Here is an 18,944-nt window from a genome sequence, read left to right as displayed (position 1 = left end):
CGAGGTACCACTTGAAACCAGTGTTAACTAAATGCATGAATGCCACAGAGCACTGAATGGCCCATGCCAGACAAAATTTCTGCTGCTAAGGGCCCGACAGACGCCCCCAAAGGGGGCCCCCTAAAAACGCATTTGATCAAACGAACGAGGTACCACTTGAAACCAGTGTTAACTAAATGCATGAATGCCACAGAGCACTGAATGGCCCATGCCAGACAAAATTTCTGCTGCTAAGGGCCCGCCAGACGCCCCCAAAGGGGCCCCCTAAAAATGCATTTGATCAAACGAACGAGGTACCACTTGAAACCATTGTAAACTAAATGCATGAATGCCACAGAGCACTGAATGGCCCATGCCAGACAAAATTTCTGCTGCTAAGGGCCCGCCAGACGCCCCTAAATGTGGCCCAAAGCCCATATATATAGCATTGACCCAGATTAAATATGCAAGGTACCACTCAAAATCAGTTATGAATGGTCGGGTTTATCTTACAGACTACGGAAATCATCATGCCAGATAAATTTCCTCCTGCAAATGGGCCCACAGACACACTGAAAAAGTGGGCCCCAAATGGGCCATGATCATTATGAAGGAGAAACCATTTGAATCTAATTGTAACTTAATAGTTGAATGCCACAATGCACTGAATGGCCCATGCAAGACACATTTTCTGCTTCTTAGGGCCTGCCAGACGCCCCCAAAATGTGGCCAAAGGCCCATTATTGTATCATTGACCAACGTTTAATATAAAGGCCTACTTTAGGTACGACTCAAACTGATTTGGAATGGTCGGGTTCATTCTTACAGACTAAGGAAATTACCATGACATACTTATTTTCTGCTGCAAAAGTGTCGAATGACACCCTAAAAAAGAGGAGCCCCAATGGCCCATGAACAACAAACATAAGAGAAACTACACAAAACCAATATGAATTAAAAGAGCATATTCCACAGAATAAATAACTGCCGATACAAGAGAACTGTTAATCTACATAGGGCCCACCAGATAGAAAACAGGATGGCTCAATGTGGAACCTGGGCCTAAGGAATTGAACATTAATGTAGATTAAATTTGCCTTGTAACATGACATTTCAAGCAGATTACATGATTATTGCAATCCTAAATTTGATTACAGAATTAAAATGTGGTGTATACTACTTAATAAATATTCTACCTAAGACATATGTTACCCGATTTTACTCCAATTAACAGCTAACAGTAACATATAGCATATGATACCACACGTTACAGAGGATCTATTGCACTCCCTCCTCAGGTCACATTATTATCTCTTTATATATCTATATGTCAGTTCTTCCCTTCTTTTCCCTCTTATCTGCACTCAAACAGAACTTGGAATTAACAAGTATACATGTAGTCCTTTGTTATGCGATATGAAATGTGTTTAAAATATGTAGATATTGAATTCTTTTTACATTCATTGTCAACCTCAAATAAGGGCCCTTATGCTCTTTGGGTGCTGCCTGCTACTGTAGCATACATTTACTTACCTGTTTATAATATTTGACTATTTGATATGATGTATCTTATCTTTTTATGATTCTACTGTAATTTCTTATGCTTCCACTGAAATTGGTTAAATGAATATTAATGCCCTACACTGGACCAGCTATTGTTTTTGTTTCTTTAACTATATTTCCTGCTCCAAGCAAACTTTCCAGTATGGAAGAAAAAAATTAAAGCACACTTGGATCACATTAGCCTCTATATCTGGTTTGCCATCTAATGTTGTTGTTGTTTGTTGTATTTTTGGCATTCAGTCAAATTTGAATATTTACGCCTAGTCTAGTTCTTTAGTCGTGTTGAGCTAGTAGAGTCCTATGAGTTCCCAGCTTGGAAACTCTGTGCGCCTGTGCTTCGTTGGTCAACTGCTGGGGGATGTATCATCCCGGCCAACCCTGCTACATGTATGTCCAATCCAATGGGCTGACCAACATATTAACAGTATATCCCATTGATTTTTGTTTCAGCTAGTTCAGTTAGAATGTAGGCCTAGTTGGTTATACTCACACTCTGGAGAAGCGTTGTATAACTCTCATGAAATATGAAGCGATGTAACACATTTCCGATATTTGACTCAAAATGGAGAAATATGACATTCCAACTGAGATTCACTAGTGCACCATCCGGAAGCATTTTATAAGGTAGACATACATGAAAATAATGTTTGCAATGTTTGCTAAATTATGGCATTTACTCACTTTCCTATTCAACGTTCAACATAATTAAATGATTCTTCCAGTTTTGCTATAAACCAAATACTAATCAAGCAGGCTCTTGATAATTGAGGGTTACAGGCTCGATTTGTTGAATTGTGTTTATGTCATTCCACCAAATTATTAGCATCTACAAGAGTCTAAGGGCATATGCCTCAATTACAGAGAAGAAATGTTGTCATTAGTTACAATACTGTTTTATGGTTGAACTTTGAAATTGATTGGAAGAAAGTATTCTTCATTCATTGTAAAATGCAACCTGATATAAATGACAGTGTTTCTTTTTCTTAGGCCTATGGCATGAAATGTTGTTCCATACAAGTAATTTTGCTTAGAGCAGCTAATAGCTGAAGAAACTCGAACAATTGCTGGTCCCGTGTAGGGCATAAACGGTCATTCATTCATTTCATTTCAATGGAAGCATCAAATATTACAGGAATTTTTTTTAAAGGATGAGACACATCACATCAAATAGTTGAATACTATAAACAGCTAAGTACATGTATTATGAAGTATGCAGCAGCCAAAATAGAATAAAGGCCCTTATTTGAGGTTGACAATGAATGTAAAAAGTATTCAATATCTACATAATATTTAAAACACAATTTATATAACATAACACAATACTATACTTGATAATTCGAATTTCTATTTGAGTGGAGATAAGAGGGAGAAGAAGGGAAGGAATGATATAGAGATACAGAGAGATTATAAGGGATTACAATAGATCCTCTGTAACTTGTGGTGTTGCTGAGAAATATACAATGTATAGGCATATGCTATGTTACTGTTAGTTGTTAGTTGTAGTAAAATGAGGTCACATGTCTTGAGTAGAATTCTGATAGTCACCATATTTATTTAGTAGAATACACCATGTTATAATTCTGTAATCAAATTTAGGATTGCAATAATGTAATCTGTTTGAAATGTCATGTTACAAGGCAAATTTAATCTACGTTAATGTTCAATTCCTTAGGCCCAGTATCCACATTGAGCCACCCATTTTTCTATCTGTTGGGCCCTATTCAGAATAACATTTGTCTTGCAGCGGCAGTTATTTACTCTGTGGAATGTGCCTTTTTATTTCATATTGGTTTTATGTACAAGTAGTATCACCGATATTTGTCCATGGGCCGTGTGGAGCCCTCCTTTTTTGGTGTGTCTGACGGCCCCTTTGCAGCAGAATGTTTGTCATGGTAATTTCCTTAGTCTGTGCAATTAACCGACCATTCCTAATCGATTTTGAGTCGTACCTAAAGTAGGTCTTTATAATAAACTTTGGTCAATGATACAATAATAGGCCTTTGGCCACATTTTGGGGGCGTCTGGCAGGCCCTAAGAAGCAGAAAATGTGTCTGGTATGGGCCATCCAGTGCATTGTGGCATTCAACTATTAAGTTACAATTAGATTCAAATGGTTTCTCCTTCATTTGATCATGGCCCATTTGGGGCCCACTTTTTCAGTGTGTCTGTGGGCCCATTTGCAGGAAGAAATTTATTGAACATGATGATTTCCGTAGTCTGTAAGATAAACCCGACCATTCAAAACTGATTTTGAGTGGTACCTTGCATATTTAATCTGGGTTAATGCTACATATATGGGCTTTGGGCCACATTGAGGGGCGTCTGGTGGGCCCTTAGCAGCAGAAAATTTGTCTGGCATGGGCCATTCAGTGCTCTGTGGCATTCATGCATTTAGTTAACACTGGTTTCAAGTGGTACCTCGTTCGTTTGATCAAATGCATTTTTTAGGGGGCCCCCTTTGGGGGCGTCTGTCGGGCCCTTAGCAGCAGAAATTTTGTCTGGCATGGGCCATTCAGTGCTCTGTGGCATTCATGCATTTAGTTAACACTGGTTTCAAGTGGTACCTCGTTCGTTTGATCAAATGCATTTTTTAGGGGGCCCCCTTTGGGGGCGTCTGGCGGGCCCTTAGCAGCAGAAATTGTGTCTGGCATGGGCCATTCAGTGCTCTGTGGCATTCATGCATTTAGTTAACACTGGTTTCAAGTGGTACCTCGTTCGTTTGATCAAATACATTTTTAGGGGCCCCCTTTGGGGGCGTCTGGCGGGCCCTTAGCAGCAGAAATTTTGTCTGGCATGGGCCATTCAGTGCTCTGTGGCATTCATGCATTTGGTTAACACTGGTTTCAAGTGGTACCTCGTTCGTTTGATCAGAAGCATTTTTGGGCCCCTCTCAACTGGCCCCATTGGGCACATGCAGCAGAGGGACCCCGGCAGACATCCACATTTGGATATCCTTGGTTTTTCCCCAAATGTTCCAATACTCAGATATTGGTACCTTGTTCGTTTGATCAAAGTGCTCTGGGCTGCCGGGCTAGGAGTAGAAATAAATTACTTTCTAGTTTCTAGACTATAGAGTAATAGAGAATAGGGGTAAAATGATTCCCGAGCAAATTATGATGTTATGGAAATTAAAGATATGTTTTAAAGAAGTGATAATAATAATTGTATACTAATGTAATGCAATTGAAATGATGATGAGGATAGTGATGGTGATGATAATAATAATATTAATATTAATACAAATGATTATAATCACAATAATTCTGTACTTATATAGCGAACTAATCTGCCTGAAATAGGTACTCTTGGCGGACAAGAAGTCGAATATTCGGATATTTCTAGGCTGTCGATAAATTAGATCTATCTCAGCACTTTAATCTGTAATACAACATCATATCACTCATTTGCTAACGACGGAAATAGCAACCTAAGCATGGTATGACATTCTGTCATCAAACGCTTTATTAAACATTTCCGTTCATCAGACGGAACCAACAAACAAACCATACGGATGGGACTACGAGGAATGTCGTGGATGAAGATAGCGGACTAAATGGGTCTACGGGTGAAGATAGCCGACTATTTCATCAGCATCATGTTGAAATGCATGAGCTATCTTCACATGCTTGTCACAATAAACCAGATAAGGAGCACAAAACATCCGGATAGATTGATTATGTAATGGTGGTGATAGCCATGGTCAATATGCCGAGATGTTTCCGATAACATTACGTCGTCTATCAAGAATAGGTATATCTTGTACACATGTGATTCTCATGTTTTGCTTTAATACAATATTTATTTTTAAAAAGAAGAATAGGTGTATATCTCCCGATGTGTATGAAAACACACACCTGGCCCCATTTCACAAAACTTGTCATCAGCGACAAATAACAGATTTTGTTATAAGCTAGAGAAATCCTTGCCTCTGATTGGTTATAAGGAGATTTGTCACTGATTTTTGTCATTTGTCATTGAAAAAAAATGCTTTGTGAAACGGGTCCCTTGTCATCCTGATGACCATAAATACCTCAATCTACCCCTTCTTCCTCCGCTAGTTTTGTTAAACAACTCCCCAAAACGTATCTGTTTACATTGTAACTCTGATTCATTGATCTGTAATTCAAATTAATCTTAACCTTATGATACTGTGATTCTAACAATTCTTGTCAAATAACATTTAAATTGATTCTTATTCCGTACCCAATGTCATTTTTCCTCGTTATTGGTTATTATTGAGTTAATCACAACGTAACTTTTAGTTGAAAGGAAGAAAGGTTCCTTAAGTATTATATTGTTTCTACTATTCTCTAACATTTTTGGCTCATTCAAAAATTATTTTGTATAACTGTCAATTGCTGTCTGACAAATCATGGACCTATTACGTAGTAGATCCATGGACAAATCAATACCAGAAGCACCCCCGTAACAATTTATGATAATATTTAATTTGAGGAGTGTTCATAAAAGATCAAATTTTAGAAAATCAGTGCGACACTCCTGATTAGATAATATTGATGATCTCCATGAATGTCCTTCTTGAAGTCACTCCGTAGAAAAAATTCTTTGATTATTAAATATTATGGATGTTCGACCAAAGCATGAGTGTTAGAAACTGTTTTTAAATATATCATGACACTCAGCACTTTTGTAACCTTAAATGAACAATATATCAGTTACTTAATTTAAAAAAAAAATATTGCTTCAAATCAAAATACATAAAAAAGCAGTTTGTGAAAAACATTTACATCAATATAAGACAAAAACATAGTAATGAGTTGTACATTATGAAATATAGCGTATAGAATACAGCGGAGATAAGATAACATTGATAACAGTATTACATATTTGTTATGTTTTGCAATTTCAACGTGTGTTTCAGCAATATATCACTTACTTGCATCTTGCAATATATATTTATGAATTCATGAATAGCATCGGTATGTGAAGAATCTCCACCCCATATATCGTCCACATACACAAACATAGTCGCGAAGCCCTTGAAAGTGTCACTGAATTTGATCGTCTCTCCGTTTTTTTCTTCTCTTCAACCAAATTTATGGCGGAGCATTTTCTAAGGGTATCACCGCCTTTCAACACAGGTTATCATAACAATAAATATTTCACAAGTCCCCCGCTGTGGTGATGAGTTATTTTGTGAAATCTTCTTGTCTGGATCTATAACAATATTTTTTTTTTGGAGACAGTTTGACAGTGATAATCCACAGATACATGTGCTTTCGAATTGGAATCCTATTTGATGTTTGAAAATTTGTCTGCCCCTTAAACAATTTTTAACAAGATTCATTGATCAGTGGCGTGTAAAAACATAATGATTACATCAATCATACTTCTTCTTTGCTACGAATCAAACTTAATATTTAGAAAAAGGCTTCCTGCTTCATCTGCCAACGCGTAACTCAAAAGACAGCCCCCCCCCCTCCAACAAAAAACAAACAAAAACGAAATCGATTATGACAAAAAAACGAAAACGAAAAGGAACAAGAACTCAAAACAAACAAAACCAAAAACCACCGCCACCACTACTACCACAAAGAAAACGCACATAAACATATCAAACACTCAACAAAAGAAACCCTCGCATCTCCGAGTTTTCTACATGGGTATAAAGTAAAAACTACCTTCAGATTTTCAAATTTGCTGAGAGGTTCGAACTTTAATCCAACAACATCAAGATAAAAGAGGGGTTTTGGTGGTAGTGGTGGTGGCGGATTATAGTGTATCTGCTCCCCTTTCGCGACTTTCTTGTAAATCCTGGGTTCATTGACTGACTGAATCAGACATGCCAGTCAGACACCACGTTTCGGTGTGAACTTTTATCGCAAATACAGAATACATAAGGGAAAGAAGAACAGCGACATGGATACACAGACAATGCTATCATTCCCGTTTATAAGCAATTTTTTAAAAATCAAATATAAAGGCGCCGAAATGATGATCCTTGATTCTGAATCACATTCGGATTTCGTTACCCCCTTCGACGCGCAGGATCTGGGTTCTACTTTAAACAAAAACTATAATTGTTCAATTACTTCTTTATGACCACAATGACGATTCTGGAAGAGTCTTAATTGTGAGGAAACCTCCATTAATTGACACCTGTAAATCTGATTGGGGCCTCCATGTTTTTGGAAGTGGACATAAATTATACTGTTGCCCATAAGTTGAAGAAAAAAAAAATTGAAATGCATTTTCGTTTACCTCTTTTGATGAAGTGATCCATATGACTTATTTTTGATGGATGGAGTTTATATTATAGATCAATTTCTATGACTCTTTTAGATTGATCAATACAGTTTTGAGAAGATATAAACCGTATCTGTCACTTCTTACCTCCAATAATTTATATATACTTCCTATCAAATCTGATCGGGATATTTGATGTTATTAAAGTTGACATCAGTGGACGTATTATGAAGATTGTTTACCCAGATTCATCTAATTAGAAGGAGACGGGAGAATATTTTTTCGTAATGTCATGTAATATAATTACTTTGTGTGCCACAAACTATGACAAAATCTTACGGGGAAAGGTCATTTTCATATGCAGCCACTATTGTATGGAACGACTCGCCTGAATACCTTAGAAATATAGAAACATAGGAAACGTTTAGAAATAATATAAATACATACTTAATTAGCAGTTTGTAAAATCTCACAATTACGAACCAAGTGGACCATTTCCACTCCTTTTGTATTATGTTCTGTAAAGCGCATAGAGACATGCAATTATGTCTACGTGTTATGCGCTATACAAACACGTTTAATTATTATTATATTATCATCATTACTATATAAGGAAATATCACACTCTCAATCAGTATACATTTGCTGCTGCGTGGGAGGCCACGCTAAGCAGAGAAATTAATGCAATCGACTCCTATTATTTTTCTCGAATTTCCCGATATTACGACTGTCATGTTTCATTGCGATGAAGCTGGCACGGGTTGAACGAACTGCATAATGCTGTAATTTGTAGAAATAAACTGTGACAGACATTTTCCCATCCAATCATCTTCTTGATGAAAGAAATGATTTATTTTTATCACAGACTTAAAATAAAAATGCTCATTTGATCACCCAGGCGTAGACTTACAAATTTCCGATGGGCTCGTAGCAAGGAAATTGGCTAAGGAGACCCCCATTTGCAGTAATTCATTTAATTACGGTTTAATCGGTAATTAACATCGCTAATGTATTAGTTATTACCCTTGTCTGTACGCACTATGTTTATTACGTCAGCAGTCAGCATTACACAAAAAGATTAACCAACCGCTAACGATATATAAACCCACTCACATTAAACTACTCTTTATATTAAATGACTTAATCAAACTGCATAGATTTTAACAGCATGTTGACAACTTCTGACAAAAGTAACAGACTGGGGTGCTACTTTTAACCCTATTTCTCTGTTCAAATGTATACAAGTCGTGAGAGTGGGCGGAATAAAGGGGCACCAATGTGGGCGAAATAAAGGTCTAACACCATATAATATGTGTTTACTACAGGACACCTCATTTTAAGTCCCTTTCCGGTTAATTCTTTAGAAAAATATCGGTAGTTTAATCTAAGCCATATTTCTCTACTTTTATTTTATTTTTTCTTGTATACTTCAACGTCAATCTTTTTTCCAACCGCGAAATTCCAACTCGCATCTTTCCCTCCCTAAACAACACACGCGTGTCAGAAAAGAAAAGAACAAAGGCGAAAAACATACAAATAGCACGCTCCTATTTCCCTCATTCACGTTTTAAAAGTTATTTATTTCTTACTTATTCTTAGTGGGAAATGCCAGAAATGTCACTCTTCGCCCCCGTATCTTCCGGCTGATGAGGTCTATTTTGGGGGGAACAAAAGCAAGGTGTTTTGCTGGCTGTATGGGGGTCTTTTGTCCGTTAATCGAAGAGGTGGCTTTAGCCCTTGGAAAAACACACCGCTACAATGAAACGGAAACGTCACCCTGTCAAAGAGCAGTATTTTTTTCTTTCTCCGGAAAACAAGAAATGAATGGACAATTTTGACCTGGAAAGCTTTGTTGTAAACAGAATTCTGTCTTTACCGACCATGTAAGTCGCTTCAGACATTACCATTTTGTCCATCACTTACATCCTGGCATTTTATCAAATAATGATCATAGTGAAATAAGCGTGCATCTTCAAATTGAAATTCAAAGTCAATATTTCTATCCTCCTTGTCATTTTGTCACATTTTACAAACTACTCAAATAATCTACAGATTAGCATAAACTTAGTATTTAAGAGTGTTATATAAATTTTTCACCTACATCGCGATCAGTTTTTTTTCACATTTCACCAAATATTCAGAATAGTTTAGCGAATAAAGTGTTCAGAAAAGCAAGAGTAAAACTAACACAACGCAACAAGCAACAAGAAAGAGGCAAATCCAATTTGTTGATTACATAAATAATAAATAAACAGAAATGATTATCTAGAACAAAACAATATTAACAGGGAAGATTGCTGGAAAGAGAAGTAGGGGAATGCTACGCCTCTCATATTTGCAAATCCTGAACAAATGGGCAGCCGACAATTATATCAGCAATATCAGCTTTTTATGAATAGCAGATAATAGACAGATGTGGAGGACTATGACTGCCGATGTCGGTAACATGCCAGGGGCTGATTTTCGTAATACGTCAATTAAAAATATAATTCAAGAATATTATAATCAATTATGAACGAAAGGACAAATCTGAATAATATAACTGTTTTGAACGTATGTCTGGCATATATAACTCTGCATCAAAACCAACATAGCTTTTGAAGGTAGGTATAAACATTAGATGAAACAATATGAGGATAGATTGAAAGAAAAATATTTAGAAGTTAGGTTTGAAAGTTATTATGGAAGATAAATGAGGGTTATGCGTAGCAAGGACATTGTTTTTCTCTTCGACCCATAAAAGCAGCTCTAGATTTATGGTTTAACCATAATCTCCTCCCCTTTACGACCGGTAAAATTCCATGTTAAGCGATGAAAACAAATAAATGGATTAATTTTTTAGTTAACTCTAAGCATGGGATCTTCAACAATTATTGATGAGTTGATTTATGATCTACCCCATTTCGTTTTTCGTATTTCCCCATAGGCCCACCCCTATTCAACGTGCCATCACGTGACGTTATGATGTTTTCCGCAGGTTCCGAGTATGACCAAGAAGTTGGCTAGTAACTTCTTGGTATGACGGCGTATTGTGACGTCACTCAGAAATTATATTCGCTGGTTTTCATCCATTTTTATGCAATGCATGCAGATTCGGTGTCGTTTATATCTTACATTATTTATCGGATCTCTCACCATGATTTGGTTCCTAAAGAAGATAATAAACAGATCTCGTGAACGATCTCGTAAACTGTTTTCCGAGTCGCACATTCTGTATCTGATCTGGTAACAATAAAAACAAAACAAAAATGATGAGGATTATAGTAAGAGTAGTAATCATCATGATAACAATAATAACATTATTGATAATGATAATAATAATACTACTACTGATGATGATGGTGATGATGATGATAATAATTATAGAAATACTAATGATATTGGATATTTCTATAGCGCACATATAATCACCTCTGCTAATGTATTGTCATTGCCAAGGGGAATTAGTATCGGGGCGGGACTCGAACCGCGAACCATGTGATCCACGGTCTGAATACCGTCGTGAAGGCCATGTAGGAAAGAATCTTATATTTAGTACAAATCTGACTGCCCTTACAAAATTTAATACTAAAATCTGGTGTCTATTTCGTTATGATGTTGGTTAAGGGGTGAACATAAGACTACGTGTATGAGGTACACGTCCATCACTGGACTCGCATAATGCATGTATAACCCCACGGGCCAGATTAAGTTGAAATTGCTACTTAATTCCAACAATAATGAAGAATAGCATAACATACCGGGTAAGCACACTGGGATAGCGAACTGCACACCTGTCAATCATACATGATTGGCATTGTGACGTTTTCGTCAGGCTGTAGTCTACAGTACACAGACCTTATCGCGCACCTGTAACAGGTTGTTGATCAAGAATATTATGTCTAGAATTATGAATAGTAAACAACGAAACAACCTGTAATTTGAATTTAAGGACTTGTACATTCTAAAATATCATCTTTGCCAGGGATTATGTTTTTGGCTGTAAATGGAGCTCAATACTTGACATGAAACTGAAAGAGGTGTTTATTTTCTGGAGATAAGGTGTTGTTAAAACAATTTATACTTATAATGCGTAAAATTTAAATGGTAAATTTCAAGTGTGCCAAGGAAAGGTTTATTGATTATTTATCTCTAGCGAACATCACTTATCCAACTCCCTGCTTATCATCTGCTTATAAATTTCATCATTTTGTCTTCAATGGTGAGAGGGGGGTGGGGGGCTGATCTTGCTATCGGTAGACGAAATTTAAAAGGTTTATAGCAGTGTAGGTCGCGGCATGGTATCATTGGGTTCCCCTTCCCTATATCAATTAGTGTCCCATTATTATGCTGTTATTCGACGTTGTGTGTGCGGAAGAGGGGATGCCTCCGTCTACCCCCTCCACTCATGCCCAGCTATAAACCGTATTCATCAAGGAGAAGAATCTCATAAACTCCTTTTTCAAACAATCCATTCGCTCCATTATGCGAACATTGCTGTCCGAAACATTGCCCTCTCTCGGACAAACTCGCAACACTATTCATTCATCTAACCATCCTTCAGAATTTGGGCTCATCTTATACTTATAGGGAAATCCTACCCATACAGACAACTAATCTAAAAGAAGGCAGACAAATCAGAGAAGCAAACTGATGAAAGTTTCAATTAAATCTGACTAAATTTAAGAAAGTTATACATTTTTAAAAGTTGTAATCACTATAAGTATGGATACTTCAAATTGGCTGAAGCGGTAATGTAATGACGTACTACTTTCCCATCTGTTCCAGAATATGAAATTACTAAAATTTATAATTTTCGAGTGTGGCTAGATCATTGGAACTTCGTGGCCAAAAGTCGCCATATTTTCCACCATTATAAGCACCAGGCTCATAAATATTAAAAAAAACAGACATCCTCAACGGTGTCAGGAGCGGGATGTGTTGTGGTCCGGTGGACAAGTCTCTGGACTGTGAACCACAATGTACGGGGTTCGAATCCCCATCGCAGCACTTACTCCACCCATATGAGGTAAATGGGCAAGTTCCTTGAAATGCTCGAGCGCTGTAATGGCAGCCGTGCTAAAAGCCAGGGTAATAATAATGGAGCGAACGGGGAGTGGCATTGTGCCAGTCTATTGCGTTCTTAGATGAAATTATTGCTGAAACCATGTTACTAATGATAAGCCTTCTCAATCCTTTACCAGTGTTAAAATGAGGAAAACAGAGAAATAGAGTGAAAAGGGGAGAGAGAGACAGAGAGAGAGAGAGATAGAATGAGAGATAGAGAGAGAGAGAGAGAGAGAGAGATTGGTAATGTTGAATATCGCTTGATATGCTCATCATGAATTAAACAAAAGATGAAAGCACTTTCAATTTCGGGGAGCATGGATGGAAAGAAGAGGGGGAGGGTTGGAGAGAGATATAATTGGAGAGAGAGAGAAATAGAAGAGAGAGAGAGAGAGAGAGAGAGAGATAGGGGGGGGGGGAGATGCGAGAGAACCAAACCACACAAAAGCAATACTATACAAATCAAATAGTGGAACCTTCACTCTCTGTCGAAAGTGGACAACATTTTCACTCCAAAATACATTTTATTTAAGCAGAAGTTAAACATTAACCTCCATTTTCGTCATGACGGGAGTGGATTTGGTAAAAATAGAAGAGGGATTTGTGGAATCCAGCCAAGACAGTGAATACGAATAACCTCAGTTGCACTTTAGGGGCACCGAGTCCCGATTTCTGAAGAGTTGTTTAAATCAAGCTAAAGTGGGCGTTAAATCCGCTTTTTGTTTGCCATACAGTGGGACGACTTCCAAAAAAAAGTTTTCATTGACACATGCTTTGTCCATGTTTTAAGTGGTAACTCAACCCGCGCGGAAAATTGGACAAAAGGCCCTCCGAACTAATCACACTAATAGATATATTAGTAAGACTTCACTCCCTTGAGAAGGTTACATCATGGATTAGAGGCGTAACCAGTGTTCCTATTGAGAAGGTTTAGGGGGAGGGGGCTGACATGAAGTGATTATGCCAACATATTTAGCAATGACACGTTTCACCCTACATAGAAGAGTTTGAGAGCCCCCTTTTTATAGCTCATAGTGAGGTTCATGATTTACCCTATAGCAATTCCGGTGAGTACAATGTACAGCAAGGTATTCAAGAAGATAACTAAATCTACTTGTCAAAATAATGTACCTGTCTTCAGTAAGTTTATTTGGAATTTAAAAGAAAAAATGTCAAGGGGAGGGGAGGGGGAGGACTAGGATACTTATAAAGGAGAAGGGATTCTGAAATCATTTCCCTCAATCGAAAGTAGCATATATTTTTCTATTATTTGTGTGCGAATTCACTCAATATATTTCTGATGAGCCCCCAGTATATACCGCCCCTAGGAAAAAAAAATTGTTTTCCTTCTCGCTTTCACGTGTTTTTCAGAATTTGACATTTTTAAAGGGTAGGGGGAGGGGGATAAGGGACACAATGAGGGCTTACGGAACATTTACTTGTACCAAAGGAATGTTTAATTCTTCTTGATGAGGAGGGAAGGGGCCCGTTGTGCTCCCGACAATCCATAACTAAAGTAATTTACTCACTGACAATCACGAAATAAATTGACATTACAAACATAGCGAAGATGTAACAAGTTTCCTAATTATCTATAATCCTTATGACACTCTTTTTCTATCTGAGAAACCCTTCAAGAAGTACAGTTTTGGGAGATAAAATATGTGTAACGATCCCTTCACGCCTCAGAATAAATAGTCATATTGTTACCTTCTAGAATCCCTAAATGTATCCCGCTAAATTCAATGATACATTTTCCTTTCCTTGGCGGGGATTAGCACGAATAAGCTGTCATGATTACTTTTTAATTGGTAACTTTAGAGTCCCCCTTGACGATATATACTTTTCTGACACTTGTAAAACTTCTAAGAAGGATTGATATAGGTTTAAATTACGAAAATAGTAATTATGAAAGGTTATATTAAGCTCAGCTATCAAGTAGTAAATTGGAAAGAAACCTGTTGACTTATCCTGCATGGGTCACAATGTATCAAGACACATATCTTGCAAAATATTCTCACATGTTTTCCTTGATTTCCGATCCATTTTAGTATCAATAAAGAAAGAAGCTGAATGCTTTATACATGTTTTTGGTTCCGGTAATAATAACAGACCTTAATTGATTAACGCCCAATATTTCGCGTATAAACGATGCTGAATCACATGATTAAACCACTCAAAGTCAAACCAAAGCAAACCAAATCAAATCAAATCAAATAAATTCAACTGAATTAAAGCAGAACGAAGCAAATAGAATCAAATCAAATCGAACCAAACCGAGTCAAACCAAATCTAATCAAAGCAAAACAAATCAAATCAAAGCAAAACAAATCAAATCAAATCAAACAAATCAAATAAATTTCAACCGAATCAAATCCAATTAATCCAAATCAAATTTAATCAAACCGAATCAAATCGAATTAAACAAATCAAATTTAATCAAACCGAATCAAATCCAATTAAACAAATCAAATGAATCAGGAAAAATCAAATCAAATCAAAGCAAAGCAAATAAGTCGAAATAAAATCAAAGCAATTAAAAAAAAAATTATTGTGATTCAACAAATGTTATTGGATGTAACTGGTATGATGTGGTCCAGTGGATAATTCACCGGACTGAGCTGAGAGTAACAAGGTACGAGGTTCGATAACCTGCCCCGGTTATTACGTCCTAAACCCAGGTCTAGCAAGGGGTTGTATGATTTATTCTTAGAGCTAAAGCCGGAGTAGACTATTAATGTTTTATAAAGCTTTTTGGATGCGCATAGAGAAGTTCTATGATTATGTCATATGCGCAAACCAGGATCGGAATGTTATTATTGTTACTTATTTTAACATTTGCCTTTTTCGTTTTTTGCCTTCCAATGCATGCCGTCAGCCCTATGTCACGGAGACCATGGACAGAGTTTGTACGAACAGGAGAGAATCTTTCTAGATCTTCGTACGGGTATCGTAGAACAAGGTCAGGGCGAATTCATCAAACTCTTGGTCTATCCAAAAGCCTCGCCGAATTTTGGCTGCGACGGACAAGCCGTGCTCAAAATCTCGTTTGCTGGTCCCTACAGGATGGCCAGGTTCTTTTTAGACTACTACGAACCGCCGCGAAATTGGACATTGGATATTTCCGACTCGCCCGGCGGCGACGGGATGGGAGGCGATGGTGACTTGACGTCTAACATGGCGGAATTACAGATACGCGACAAGCAGATGCGCGTCTATAGCAACGGACTCTCAGGGTATACATCGGAGACCTTAAACGGTGGTCTCCTTCTCAAGATCGTCGACGATGTCGTCGAAGCCGGCACCAAGCTCAAGCTGGAGATCGCAGACGAGAAAGTCAGGTGGAATAACCGCGAAAACAGCAAAGGGGTCATGGAAAGTCGGTATTTATTCATGCTGAATGGACAGACGCCCGAATACGGGGAGATGGACCACGATATTTACGTCGGATTGAATCGGGTTCCTTCGAGCACGTCTCGGACAGGTTCGGGTCTTTGTCGGGCGACGATCATCATGCTGTCGGAAAGAGATCCGGAACCAACCACTGAGTCGGGTAAGTCAAATTTCCTAATGCATAAACAAATATTATCTATTTCTTAAATATGATTAACTTTCCAAAGTGACAAAAGTTTCCTTTGCGCAAATCCTTGCGACGGGGCATTGTTTCCATCATAGCCCACTGCGAGAGAGAGTTGCTATATTGACACAGGCGTGGGCTCTAATGTCAAATCATCTAGCTCCAACTAGTTCCCTCCCACAGGTAATCTCTCTGGAAGGGAACATCTTCGGAGCTTCTCGAATTTGACGTATGACCGCGTGCAACTTCCGGTGGCATAACTATCTCTACGAGCTATGTTTTTCCAATCTTGCACGTCAGGTAGGTGCATTGCTCGGGAACGCGCCGAACCGTTTATCACGAATGCAACTTCCGGTGACATAACAATCTTTACGAGCTATGTTTTCAAATCTTGCACGCCGTGCATGTGCATTGCTCGGGAACGCGCCGAACCGGTCTTGCACGAATGCAACTTACTTCATACGGGACTTGGAACAAAAAAAGGGGAAAAAGTCCGCGGTTATCACTCATTTTGAATGAATACTACGAATGTCAACAAAACGTGCTGTTTGGTAATTGTCTGATGATGTAGCATCAGCGGTTGGTTTTATCGCTGCTGGAGATTGAATATGACCTGTCAGGTACCTAGGTCTGCAGAATTCTTGAAGTAGACCAGGCATCAGCTGATCATTATCCGCCAAGACAGACTTACATCAGTTGATATAGTTAATAATGCTAAAGATGATACGATGTCATTGTTAAATGTATTCAATATTTTTTTCTCAGCTAGATGAATAATCTTTAGCTCTTCAAATCGGCATTTGTAGATGTTTTTCTTTCAGTCTTACAATGCTAAAACAAAAGAGCATATGTATATAATACAATGCACGGAATAAGCATCTACATGATAAGGTAGGAAATTAATGTCAAATTGATTACAAATGTATTTAAGTTTGTCATAAATTTCAAGTTGCCAATTCAAAGATACTCGCGCGTATTTTCCAATAAATGATTATTCAAGAAACTAATATCGAAGATCTGTAACGGCATAAAATAGACAAAATTGAGAGCCTTTTCATGCATTGTTTGTAGAACGTAAAACATACTTCGAGAGCACCTTAATCATTTATAAAGGTGTTTACCAACTTCTTAAATGAAGCTTTTTGAGTGACAAGTTTGAGCACCTATTTCAACATCTCTTTCTTGTGTTTTTTGTTAAACTCCGCATCACGCAGGGAGCTTTTTGAGGGCATGGGATGGCGGCGACTGCTAATTCTGTCGTTCTGTCCACGTACCTTCCATTTTGAACTAGCGTTCGTTGACACTCTCTCGAATAACTGGGGAAGGAGGTTATTCCAATCAACGCCGTATTCTCTAGCAGTGGATAGCAATAAATCGTTAAAATCGTGGAAGACGAGACTTTGGTTCCGTTATCTTGGCATCGTCGCTGAGAATTCCATCGCTAAAAGCATCACATCATGTTTGTAATTCGATTCAGGGTAGAGATTGATGATCGGTCAATGTCGTGCCGATGTTCCAATTTTTGGTCCAACTCTCTTCAGGATAATCCGAGACCTGTCGTAATCCCAACCCTTTATAAGGTGAGATAATCTCTCAGTCCTACCGAATAGTGACGTAGTGTCTTATGCCCCGCCTTCTACAAAAATAGTTCTGAAAAAAGGTAAAAACTTACACGCTGAGGCCCGAATTCACAAAGCAAGGTTTGAGCTCAGACCAAGGTTTGAGCTCAAACCTCCTTTTGTTTCGCCAAACCTCCTTTTGTTCTTTACAAACAAGGTTTGTAAAAAACGCGTAAAACGCGTCATATGACGTACGAAAACCAAGGTTTGTCGACAAACCTCCTTTGTGAATTCGGGCCTGAAACTTTAAAAGGAATATATACAAGTTTAAACCTGGTAGGTGTACAGCCCCTAAAATCGTCCATACTATCAACTTGTTGTTGCCAGCTCGTCAAATGGTCGTTCTGTCGGCCACTGTTCTTTGGCAAGATATCAATCTATATGTGCCACTCTCTACCCAGGTGTAGCAGTTGGGTACCCGGTAGAAAGACATTTCTTGAATGCTTGAGCGCAATAGAAGGTAGCTCTCCTAAAGCCGAGGTATTAATGTGACTGCAAGTTACTCAGGGAGAACAGTATTAGTACCAATGAGGCTACCCTGGGTTAACAAGACATATTGTTGTTATTATTATTCGTATTTTAAAACAACGTTACAAATCGAGCTTTGTATTTGCCAGCATCGTAAATTGCCGGCATTTCGTGTGCAACAACCAAGAATACAAGCCAATCTGAAATGGCCACTTCATGAGTTTCTTCCACACATATTCATTTTCTTCAAAAAGCAGCATGAAAAAGGGAGTGTTTGCCAATTGTTTAGTACAAAAAAAAAATAACAAACGCCTTCTAGTAGTTGCCTTTACCGATTTCATTATTCTCAATCTAAAAAACAACGAATCGTCATGAAACTTTACGAAGGCTGAAATGACGACTGTGGCATGTTTCGGAGTCCCGTTCGAAAGGATGAAGGTGAAGTGGGCGGAAGAGAGAGAGAGAGAGAGAGAGTGTGTGTATGT

At 38.0% G+C, this 18,944-nt stretch overlaps 1 protein-coding gene across 1 annotated transcript in view; it reads left to right on the top strand.

Moving 5' to 3' along the window:
* LOC115925476 overlaps window positions 1-18,100 on the top strand; it is a 31,801-nt gene extending 13,701 nt beyond the window's left edge. Inside the window, exon 3 of the mRNA XM_030989418.1 lies at window positions 15,674-18,100. Within this exon, the coding sequence (XP_030845278.1) occupies window positions 15,674-16,395 (722 nt within the window). The 3' untranslated portion in view covers window positions 16,396-18,100. The remainder of the gene's footprint in view (window positions 1-15,673) is intronic.
* The last annotated feature ends 844 nt before the right edge of the window (window positions 18,101-18,944 follow it).

This window comes from Strongylocentrotus purpuratus, unplaced genomic scaffold, assembly GCF_000002235.5.
Source record: "Strongylocentrotus purpuratus isolate Spur 01 unplaced genomic scaffold, Spur_5.0 spur5_scaffold_18, whole genome shotgun sequence".
NCBI lineage: Eukaryota > Metazoa > Echinodermata > Echinoidea > Camarodonta > Strongylocentrotidae > Strongylocentrotus > Strongylocentrotus purpuratus.
Note: the sequence above shows the minus strand (reverse complement) of the source record. Positions and strands in the feature narration are given on the sequence as shown.